This window comes from Saccostrea cucullata, unplaced genomic scaffold, assembly GCF_032062105.1.
Source record: "Saccostrea cucullata isolate Sc308-1 unplaced genomic scaffold, CSIRO_AGI_Scuc_v1 ctg6128, whole genome shotgun sequence".
In the NCBI taxonomy this organism is placed as follows: Eukaryota; Metazoa; Mollusca; class Bivalvia; order Ostreida; family Ostreidae; genus Saccostrea; species Saccostrea cuccullata.
In genome coordinates, this window is record NW_026928955.1 from 1 (window position 1) to 12,019 (window position 12,019).

Here is a 12,019-nt window from a genome sequence, read left to right on the forward strand (position 1 = left end):
GCATTCAACACGACATTTAGATCTATCGACGACGTATTATCAATTAACAATGCTAATTTCAATTCCTGTGTCGATACGATTTATCCTGGCGAGCTTGAGATAAAAGATACCACAGAGTCTGACACATCTATTTCATATTTGGATATTTTACTTGAAAAAGTCCTTAATGGTAATCTTACAACCAAGCTCTAAGATAAACGGGATGACTTTTCATTCATCATCACCCCTTACTTTTGCAGCAATACATCTCCATCACCTGCATATGGTGTTTGTTTATCTCGGTTGATTCGATACACAAGAACATGCTTTACGTATGAACAAATTCTAAAAGGAGGTAAATTATTGACAAACAAGAATATCAGCAGTCTCGTTTAAAGTCACTCAGTCATGAGTTTATTTATACACTGAATTGAAGACGGATTTCCCCGTTATTTCCCAATCATGGCAAGGAGCAAACGGCGGATGTGACCAGTCGGCAGGGGATGCTCACTCCTCCATGGCACCTGATCCCAATTCTGATGTTTTGGAGGTCCGTGTTTGCTCTGCTCCTTTTTTGTATAGTTTTATGATTTTTATCTTGAATACCGTTATCTCCATATGTTTCATTCCATAAAAGAAATGATTCAAGGTTTCAGTGCTGAAAACCGTTTAAAGTAATCTTCTCCAGTTTTAACCTTCGTCTGCAAGCGTTCAGCCCATGCGTGAATCACGTAATCTTGGCGGTCACTTGAGACGCTCTGTAGCGTTCTGCCACAGAAGCTTAAAAGATTTTCCCTATCATATTTAAATCTTACTGTGCACGTTATTTTTTAATTATTATAACAAAACAGTCCATTTTTTTTTTTAGAAATGGCCAAATCTCGGCAATATTATGGCTGGATAATGATATCCTTTTCCAGAATGGGTATGATGATCATCATAACCCAGTCCTCTTTATTAGGAACCTTGTTTATTCTATGTGGATAAAGTATGGGTTCCTCATTTTTATCATACCGGATATGTTTAAAGTCTAAAATGAACGATATTTCAGGGATATAATAATTATATTATTGTTTAGATTTCAACTATATTTCTAAAAGTATTGGTTTGCGATCTTTCGTATCAAATTGCGTAACAAAGGAAACATCTCTTCCTCAGCTTGCTTTCACTGGGCAACAAAATAAACATAGTTTTCATAAACATAATACTAGTAACATCTCCCTTCCTTCTGACAAGTCTTTTGTCTTCATAAACTCGATTTTTCTATTTGGTAAATATTTGAATAAAACAAACTTGATATTAAAATTTGCAAAATTCTATGTATGACAATAATTAAACAGATCGCGGTGCAATTCGTTCGAACCTATTTTTTATTTCGATCTTAACATCATCTTAGTAGATTTCATGTTTTCACCATTTATTCCCCAGAACAAACTCTCCCTGTTTTGTTTATTAGAAGTCTGGTATACGCCGTTGAGATTTGAGTGTGTACAACTGTTAAACCACCATCCTCCAGGGTGATACTTGGCAGCACAGTTGTAGGAATTATGGTCATTATCACGATCCTTTGTTGAAAAATACGAACCATTCAAATTATAAGCTTGTATCATCATGTCATCTGAAAGTAGGAAGACATTATTATATACAGAATATGGAAGACATTTGTTATAGTTACATGCACTTATAGGAAAGGGGTTCCTTTTCATATTATGATTATGATGCTTTTTTGCGAATTGAGCTTTCAAAATGATGTAATTATACCCGCTCCTTTAAACTAGATGAGTTTGTGAAAACTAATGCCCCCTTATGGCAACATAGCAAAGATTAAACTTTTCTTAAATGCAAACTCACTGGAAATACAATTCTGAAATATAAAAGTAGGTGAAAGTTTTTTTCAGAGAATGGAAATTTCCAAGGTCAAGGTCAAAAGATCAAGGTACTTTTTCATCCAATGAAAAGTCTTGCCACAAAAAATACATTTGTGAAATATGGAAGCCTTAGTCCTAACCCTTCAAAGGTTATGGCCAAGGATAAACATTTTAAACAAGAGGCCCATAGGCCACATCGCTCACCTGAGCAATGTGGCTAGGAAAAAAACAGAAATCAGTTTATATTGAAAAGTTTACACCCAGTAGTAGTCCCAACCAATCCTTAAAAGGGAGGGGGTATAGTTTGAACAAACTTGAATCTACACTAAAGGATGCCTGCATATTTCTTTGACTACCTGTGGCTTTATTGCCCTTTACATTTGAACTTACATTGTGGCCCCGCCCTACCCCCAGGGTTCATGACTTGAACAAAATTGAATCTACACTACTTGAGAATGCTTCCATATGAATACGACTAATTATGGCTTTGCTATTCTTGAAAAGAAGATTTTTTAAAGATTTTTTTCTACATGTTTTTATGTAAAACTTGGATTCCATGTTGTGGCCCCACCCTACCCCCAGGGGTCATGACTTGAACAAAATTGAATCTACACTACCTGAGGATGCTTCCATAAAAATATGATCATTCATGCCTTTGCTATTCTTGAAAAGAAGATTTTTAAAGAATTTTCCTATATATTTCTATGTAAAACTTTGATCGGCAATTGTGGCCCCGCCCTACCCCGGGGGTCGTGATTTGAACAAACCTGAATCTACCCTACCTGGGGATGCTTCCTAATAAGTTTCATCTTTTCTGGCACAATGGTTCTTGAGAAGAAGTTTTTTAAAGAATGTTCCTATATATTTCTATGTAAAACTTTGATCGGCAATTGTGGCCCCGCCCTACCCCCGGGGGTCATGATTTGAACAAACCTGAATCTACCCTACCTGGGGATGCTTCCTAATAAGTTTCATCTTTTCTGGCACAGTGGTTCTTGAGAAGAAGTTTTTAAAAGAATTTTCCTATATATTTCTATGTCAAATTTTGATTGGCCATGATGGCCCGCCCTACCCCCGGGGGTCATCATTTGAACAAACTTGAAATTTACACTACCTGAGGATGCTTCCCTATAAATTTCATCTTTCCTGGCACAGTGGACAGTGGTTCTGATTAGAAGATTTTTAAAACATACCATCAAATTTTCACTATTTCTGAAGTATCTTCCCTTGAAAAAAGGTGTGGCCCTTCATTTGAACATACTTGAATCCCCTTTACCTAAGGATACTTTGTGCCAAGTTTGGTTGAAATTGGCCCAGTGGTTCTTGAGGTGAAGTCGAAAATGTGAAAAGTTAACAACAACAAGGTGAGCTAAAAATACTCTAGGTCAAACTCCAAGGTCAAAGGGTCACAGGTCTTGCTATCAAGTGAAAAGTCTTGTCACAATGATTATATATGTAAAGTATGAAAACACAAGTACTAACCCTGTTGAAGTTATGGTCAAGGTTTGCTTTTTAAAAGCAGGTCAAACTCCAAGGAAGGTCAAGGGGTCAAAGTTCTTTGTATCAAATGAAGGGTCTTCTCACAAGAATTATGTATGTGAAGTATGAAATCCCTATCCCTCACCGTTCAAAAGTTATGGCCAAGGTTTTTTTCATAAGTACGGAAATCTCCAAGGTCAAAGGGTCAATGTTGTTGGTATCCAATGTAAGGTCATTCCACAAAGATAAGATACATGAAGTATAAATGTCCTGGTATCCACTATTCAAAAGATATGGCTAATTTAAAAGTTTGGAATTTTTGTGTAAAAGTGGGTCAAACTCCAAGGTTAAGGTCAAAAGTTCAAATTTGGTTGTACCCAAAGAAAGGTCTTGTCACAAGGAATGCACATCTGAAATATGAAAGTGATAGCTCCACTAAATCAAAAGTTATGGACAATGTTATAGTTTTTGCGGACAAACAGAGAGACAGGCAGACGGATGGACACGACAAAAACTATATACCTCCGAAACTTCGTTTACGGGGGCATAAAAACAAAAAGTATATTTTTTGTGGCGGAAGATTCTCTAGAACTTTCAGATTGACTTCTTTATTTATGTTATTTTTAATTGTTATTTTCAAAAATACATGTACTTGACTTCTGATAATACCTCAGTAATTTTACAAGATAAAAATTATTAAGCAAACGCTAGTTTTCATTAGAAAAAAAAATAATAAGTTGATTCTAAAAATTGAATTGAAAGGATGAAGATATATTGTTCAAATATTAGAGGACAGTCCGACAGCATGAATAGACATCTTTAACCCACTTTACCATTAATCCTTAACTGGGGCACTTAATTTTCATCTGCATTTTGGAATATTCAGAATGTGTATTTTTTCTCGAAAATACCCTCTTAAGTGAATGAGACACTTTATTAATGATCTAGTTACCTGCGCTGCCACTGAATTCTTCAATTGACAGTTGGTATTTTTCTATCTCACTTCCGACTGAGAAACTTGAATATCGTGCATACACCATTGAACCGGAGAATTTTTTCTAAGTCTATCCAAAGTTCTTGGTTTTTGCCAGCAGTAAGATCATGGATTGCGTCATTTCCTGCAAAATTGCTGACATGTTTTATTTTGGACAAATATTGATTTTATTTTTTTCTTTGTTCGTTTCTTTTTCTTGTTTTTGGCAAAGTTACATGTGTAAATTCTTATTCTTGTATTACCCATCGTGTATATTACCTAACCAGTACTCTTTACTATCGTGTATATTACGTAACCGGTATTCTTTACTCTCGTGTATATATAATCTAACCAATACTCTTTACTATCGTGTATATTACCTAACCAGTACTCTTTACTGTCGTCTATATTACCTTACCAGTATTCTTTACTATCGTGTATATTACCTAACCAGTATTCTTTACTATTGTGTATATTACCTAACCAGTATTCTTTACTATTGTGTATATTACCTAACCAGTATTCTTTACTATCGTATATATTACCTAACCAGTACTCCTTACTATCGTGTATATTACCTAACCAGTATTCTTTACTATCGTGTATATTACCTAACCAGTATTCTTTACTATCATGTATATTACCTAACCAGTATTCTTTACTATTGTGTATATTACCTAACCAGTATTCTTTACTATCATGTATATTACCTAACCAGTATTCTTTACTATCGCGTATATTACCTAACCAGTACTATCGTGTATATTACCTAACCAGTATTCTTTACTATCATGTATATTACCTAACCAGTATTCTTTACTATTGTGTATATTACCTAACCAGTATTCTTTACTATCGTGTATATTACCTAACCAGTATTCTTTACTATTGTGTATATTACCTAACCAGTACTATCGTGTATATTACCTAACCAGTACTATCGTGTATATTACCTAACCAGTATTCTTTACTAGTGTGTATATTACCTAACCAGTACTCTTTACTATCGTATATATTACCTAACCAGTATTCTTTACTATCGTGTATATTACCTAACCAGTACTCTTTACTATCGTGTATATTACCTAACCAGTACTCTTTACTATCGTGTATATTACCTAACCAGTACTCTTTACTATCGTGTATATTACCTAACCAGTACTCTTTACTATCGTGTATATTACCTAACCAGTACTCTTTACTATCGTGTATATTACCTAACCAGTATTCTTTACTATCGTGTATATTACCTAACCAGTACTCTTTACTATCGTGTATATTACCTAACCAGTACTCTTTACTATCGTGTATATTACCTAACCAGTATTCTTTACTATCGTGTATATTACCTAACCAGTACTCTTTACTATCGTGTATATTACCTAACCAGTACTCTTTACTATCGTGTATATTACCTAACCAGTACTCTTTACTATCGTGTATATTACCTAACCAGTACTCTTTACTATCGTGTATATTACCTAACCAGTATTCTTTACTATCGTGTATATTACCTAACCAGTACTCTTTACTATCGTGTATATTACCTAACCAGTATTCTTTACCATCGTGTATATTACCTAACCAGTATTCTTTACTATCGTGTATATTACCTAACCAGTATTCTTTACTATCGTGTATATTACCTAACCAGTACTCTTTACTATCGTGTATATTACCTAACCAGTACTCTTTACTGGGATCCCCGAACCCTTCCTTGTAATCTTTCCATTCTCTGTTGAAATCTGTTGATCCGTCAAATCTTCTCTGTATTACCTGAAATATACTTATTAACTTTGTTAATCCAACCACTGTACGCGTATTTATCCAACCACTGTACACGTATTTATCCAACCACTGTACACGTATTTACTCTTTTTTCTCTCAATTTTAATTTAAAAGTAAAAATAAATGCGAATATTAAACATGAACTCTCTATAAATAATATCAAAGCATGATATCTTTGCATCGTCGGAAACCCACGGCCAATCTCGCACACGCTTATTGATAACCGTATGCGAGATTGGTCGTGGGTTTCCGACGATGGATATCTCTGATGGCTGCTTAAAACTTCCATCATAATCAAGCAAAATAATGAACGAATTTTATTATGAAAAACATTTTAAATGTTTGTTATTGACAATGGTTTAATATTGTTTTTCTTTTTAAATAAATAAATTAGGGATGTCAAATCGGTCAATATTTGATAATCGGTTACTCGGACGTTTTTCCGATCGAGTACCCGGGTACTCGGTAAAATTGTAAATACAATGCTGTTCATTTTAATCTTAAACCTAGTTAAGCTCTCTTTAACCCCAATGTTGTTTTTTATTATGTTTTTAGTACATGTTTAAAAACGTGGAGTCCACCGAAAATGATTTATTGTACTTAATTTATTTATTTAACATAAAAGACATCAATTTGATTCACCAAGAATTACAAATTAATGATTTACAGTTCTTGTTTGGGAAGACGCTTTAAATTAATCAATCTGCCATGCACCTTTGTAAAGACCACACTCGCGAAGCTCGAAGCAGAAGGAACGGACGTTGTTGGAATGAGTTGTCGTATATTGTTATTGCCCCGTATACGTCATATTTATTCCACAGAGCTGATTTAATTTTTTTTTTCAATCTTCAATTTCATGTATTACATACAATTTCTTTATATTTTAAAGTCGGTAGCGGTATATTTATGCATGCCAGATTTCGGTACCGTTTACTAAATAATTTTAAAATGTTTTAAAGATAAGAGCACATCAATCGATCATCAATGAAAACAAATCATTGAAGCCATCCAAAAATTAAGGATCCCATTAGGTGAGAAAAGCTGTGTACCAGGTAATTGGTCACTAATTACTGTATATACACAGCCACAGGCTATAACGGGTGTTTTAAAGGTGTAGACGACGACACGCTAATTATCGTATCCACATTAAAGTTATTTTTTGATAAGTTTTTCATAAATATATGCATTTTGGAAAAAGAAAAAAAATATACATCCGAGCAACCGAGTACCAGTTTTAGTATTCGATACTCGGACGTTCGATCGAGTACCCGGTTAACCGGGTACCCGTTGACATCCCTAAAATAAATATTAACATTTTTATTTATAGCTGACCGTCCATCCCCCGCCATTGGTGGTCATGTCACAGAAAACCTTCCGTGGAGTGTTACAACCTAGATAAATCAGTCTAGTCGAACCGTCAAACGGGGGTTTACGGATGTTGGATATCCGTACCTTCAAACGGGGGTACGGCGCATGCGCAGAAAATAAAAAAGTGCCGTTTTCACGGAAAAACGTGTGGTCCACAAAATATGCTCTTGCAAAGTGATGGATTATTTCGTAGCTCTGTATGTACTCAAATTTGATAGATTAAAGATGTTTAAAGAGATTGTATTGCGAAAAAGTATATGTTTATTGTAAAAATCGAGACTTTTTCTCCCCCAAAGTTGGCGAATTCTGTGCCTTGACCTCCATGCTTGATACAACTAGATTTTTTATTCATAACTTAATAAAACGGATGAATAAACAAACAATTGCTTGTTTAAAGTTGAACTACATATAATCCCCTTCCCCGGTATCAAAAATCCTGTGTTATTAGCGTGTTATTTATTATTTTTCGACACTTTCTTTGTGCATGTTCGAATTTCCTCTGTCCTGTAAACAAACTTTTGTGCGTGAGAAATGACGTAAATAAAGACGAAAACAATTTTATATTTTTTTTTTAATTGAAAACAAAGGTGTAGACGATTCATTTTTGTATGTTTATGATTTTTTAAAAAAATATTTATTTTTTAAATAAGAAGAGTTATCGTTCTTCTGCTTTCGAGCGTTGCACTTAGGGAAGGAAAACCCCCGTTTGAGGGTATACCCTCGTTTGAGGGTTCGACTAGACTGTAAATTGTGTATACACCGTTCTGGTTCCTCAAACTTATGTTCTGCTTCAGAATCTCCTGACAATCTCTGTATCTTTTATCTAATTAAGTAGAAAAGATAATTAATCTTTTCATTATTTGTTGTTACTAGTCGTAATAATTTATGCTAGTATGTAAGTAAAGCTTCTAACAAATAATTGGTATCATATTTTTTCATAGTCAAAACTTTACACCGAAAATAAAAATTATATATAGCTTGCAATGACTTTCAGTTACAAAAAGTACCTAAGCAGATCGAGTGATAGAGGGATAGGTTCATATCCAGTTTTAATAATTAGACAAATATATTTCATTGTAATGAAAAATCATCTGTTTAAAAATAAAAGAAACCAAGTTTTTCAAGACATAAACATGACAACCCATATTTCTTTTATTATTGTAAAAAACACGTGCTTATAGCGCCATGTATTTCAGTTCTGTTTAAAAAAAAAACAACTTTTTTTTATACTACCGTATAAGTGGAAAATTTTAGACGAAAATTTTTACCTTTAAAATTGGTATTTTATTTTTAGCTCACTTGAGCCGAAGGCTCAAGTGAGCTTTTCTGATCACATTTTGTCCGTCGTCCGTCCGTCTGTAAACTTTTCACATTTTCGACTTCTTCTCAAGAACCACTGGGCCAATTTAGACCAAACTTGGTACAAAGCATCCTTGGGTAAAGGGGAATTTAAATTGTTAAAATGAAGGGACATATCCCCTCGCAAGGGGAGATAATCAAGAAAAGACAAAAATAGGGTGGGGTCATTAAAAAATCTTCTTCTCAAGAACCACTGGGCCAGTAAAGCTGAAACTTATGTGGAAGCATCCTGGTATAGTGTAGATTCTAAATTGTTCAAATCATGACCCCCGGGGGAAGGGTGGGGCAACAATGGGGAATCAAAGTTTTACATAGAAATATATAGGAAAAATCTTTGAAAATCTTCTTCTCAAGAACCACTGGGCCAGAAAAGCTGAAACTTATGTGGAAGCATCCTGGTATAATGTAGATTCTAAATTGTTCAAATAATGACCCCCGGGGGATGGGTGGGGCCACAATGGGGAATCAAAGTTTTATATAGAAATAGATAGGAAAAATCTTTGAAAATCTTCTTCTCAAGAACCACTGGGCCAGAAAAGCTGAAACTTATGTGGAAGCATCCTCAGGCTGGTATAGTGTAGATTCTAAATTGTTCAAATCATGACCCCCAAGGGAAGGGCGGGGCCACAATGGGGTATCAAAGTTTTACATAGAAATATATAGGAAAAATCTTTGAAAATTTTCTTCTCAAGAACCATTGGGCCAGAAAAAGTGAAGCTTATGTGGAAGCATTCTGGGGTAGTGTAAATTCTAAATTGTAGGAATCATGACCCCCAGGGGAAGGGCGGGGCCATTATAGGGAATCAAAGTTTTACATAGAAATATATAGGAAAAATCTTTGAAAATCTTCTCAGGAACCACTGGGCCAAAAAAGCTGAAACATATGTGCCCATGGAAGGATCATGGGGTAGTGTAGATTTCAAAATGTCTAAATTATGATCAGTGGGGTAGGGTGGGGATGCATTATGTATAACAAGGGTGAAATCTGGTAAAGAACAGAATGGTCAAAGCTTCTCAGGTGAGCGATGTGGCCCATGGGCCTCTTGTTATCGAGATGTAATTTTAATGATTTTAAAATACTCACTGAAGAAGCTATTACAAATAAAATTCAATTTATTTTTAGCGATATTAAATTTTTGTGATCTTGACACTCTCTAATAATGCCAAAATTAAACCCTCGCTAAAAATACTGCTTAAGATTATCAAACATAGATATCAATATATTGTTCAATATTGGTAGTCAACTTTTTATCAGACACTATAGATAAGACATAGATAAGTAGGATAATAATATTAACATATAATAGTAAATCGTACATCTTAAAAACATGAACGTAAAGAGATACACATAGAGGGTATATTAAAAGTAGAATGAAGAATTAAGGTCTTTCTTCAGTCAGATTCTTAATATCTTGAATGGTGATATGAAACTCTTTAATGCCGTTATTTTCTCATTGGATTGTTGTTGTTTTTTACATTCTTTATCGAATTACCTCAACAAACATGCTATAACATGTTAGTTTAGAAAGTTTTTTTTTTATAACTTACCGAGTAAACCGGTTTGCACTTTCACATCCATTGCATCAGATTTCTGCGTCTCTTTAACAGACACATTCTCAAGTCTTTCAATTCCATTTAGGAGTATCGCGGAGAGCTTTGTAAAATTATCATAAAATTGTGAAAACTGCTGCATTTGTAAAGAAATTTTGTTGTTTATTTCTTCAATTGTGTGACCACTAACATTCCTTACTAATGTCTGTAATAGGGAGGCGTTAATGAAGTTGTTCTCTTCCAATACACGAGGTCTCGTCGTAGGGATGTTGTCTTTGTCGTCCTGTTTTGATAAAATGCGTTGTTTAAGTTTCTCGACGTCTTTGGTCAGAGTTATTCTTAATAAAGTTTCCTGGTTCAATAATTGTCTCAGAATATCTATATCCTTGGTTTTTACCTCATTATCTTCAGTCAACAGTGAATGTGCATTTGTAAGAAGGCAAGATGAAATCATAATAATCAAAAATTTGTAGTCCACTCCGAACATATTGCCTTTCTTCCAATGAGTTGTATGCAGGGATATTTTGTCTGCTATGAAATTTGAAATGCTTGGTACTCTTTTTAAATAATTCCTCAACAGATTTTTAGCTAGCCTCCAACAGCGATCATAATATATCATTAGTTATGTAAGCTGAATAACTAAATCAGTTTTATTTGCATTCAGAAACTTTTTCAATGTGTTCTCTCAGACAATTTTATTTTTATTTTCTTGCAAATAATGAACATGTTTTATTAAACTTACTCCTAGACAAAAAGGATTGTGTTCGGTATGATTTTCATCAAAATAAACAATATGTGTTTGTGAAACACCATGCGTCCGGCGGCAACAAAGTTCGAAAAACCTATTTTTAGCATATAGGTCACAGTCAAGGTCACAGGGTCATTGACCTTGGTGTCATTTGAATGAACTTAATAAGTGAAGTATGCATACCAAATATGAAGTCCCTATCTCCTTTGGTTCAAAAGTCGTGGCAAGAAGTCGAAAAAGATATTTTAGCATATAGGTCACAGTCAAGGTCTCAAGGTCATTGACCTTGATGTCATTTGAAAGAACTTAATTAGTGGAGTATGCATACCAAATATGAAGGCCCTATCTTCCATGGTTCAAAAGTTGTGACAAAAAGTCGAAAAAGCTATTTTTAGCATATAGCTCACAGTAAAGGTCACAAGGTCATTGATCTTGATGTCATTTGGAAGAACTTAATTAGTGGAGAATGCATACCAAATATGAAGTCTTTATCTCTTATGGTTCGAAAGTTATGGCGAAGGTTAAAGTTGAAAACAGACAGACAGACAAACAGATAAACAGACAGGACAAAAACAATATACACCCTGGATCTATCGATCCGGGCGCATAAAACTAACATGCAAAAGTCCAACAATGAAAACAAACTACGTTTGAAATCCTTAAAATAACTAGGAGTACATGTACGTATCCAAGAAGAGATCTTGAAATTGATATTTAAACAAAAATGATTTATCGTAATGAGATCTTTTATGTTAGGAGAAATGCAGTATATTGGAAGCGAGCAGGGTTAATATACAGGGTGTCTACAAAATTTAAAATAGTATATATAGTATATTTACTTAGGGGTAAATATATATATATATATATATATATATATATATATATATATATATATATATATATATA

The 12,019-nt window shown here is 34.2% G+C and overlaps 1 protein-coding gene and 1 long non-coding RNA gene across 2 annotated transcripts; both read right to left on the minus strand.

Moving 5' to 3' along the window:
- Nucleotides 1-1,239: 1,239 nt before the first annotated feature.
- On the minus strand, nucleotides 1,240-7,488 carry LOC134279380 (uncharacterized). Its single transcript, XR_009994619.1, has 4 exons — nucleotides 7,420-7,488; nucleotides 5,979-6,075; nucleotides 4,279-4,444; nucleotides 1,240-1,597 (listed from the first exon to the last, which is right to left on the minus strand). It is a non-coding gene; the product is annotated as an uncharacterized LOC134279380 (long non-coding RNA).
- A 228-nt stretch (nucleotides 7,489-7,716) lies between these two features.
- Nucleotides 7,717-10,915, minus strand: LOC134279384 (uncharacterized). Its single transcript, XM_062761782.1, has 3 exons — nucleotides 10,363-10,915; nucleotides 8,174-8,278; nucleotides 7,717-7,790 (listed from the first exon to the last, which is right to left on the minus strand). The coding sequence occupies exons 1-3, from the start codon at nucleotides 10,850-10,852 to the stop codon at nucleotides 7,717-7,719; spliced, it is 669 nt and encodes a 222-aa protein (XP_062617766.1). The 5' UTR covers nucleotides 10,853-10,915.
- Nucleotides 10,916-12,019: the final 1,104 nt, after the last annotated feature.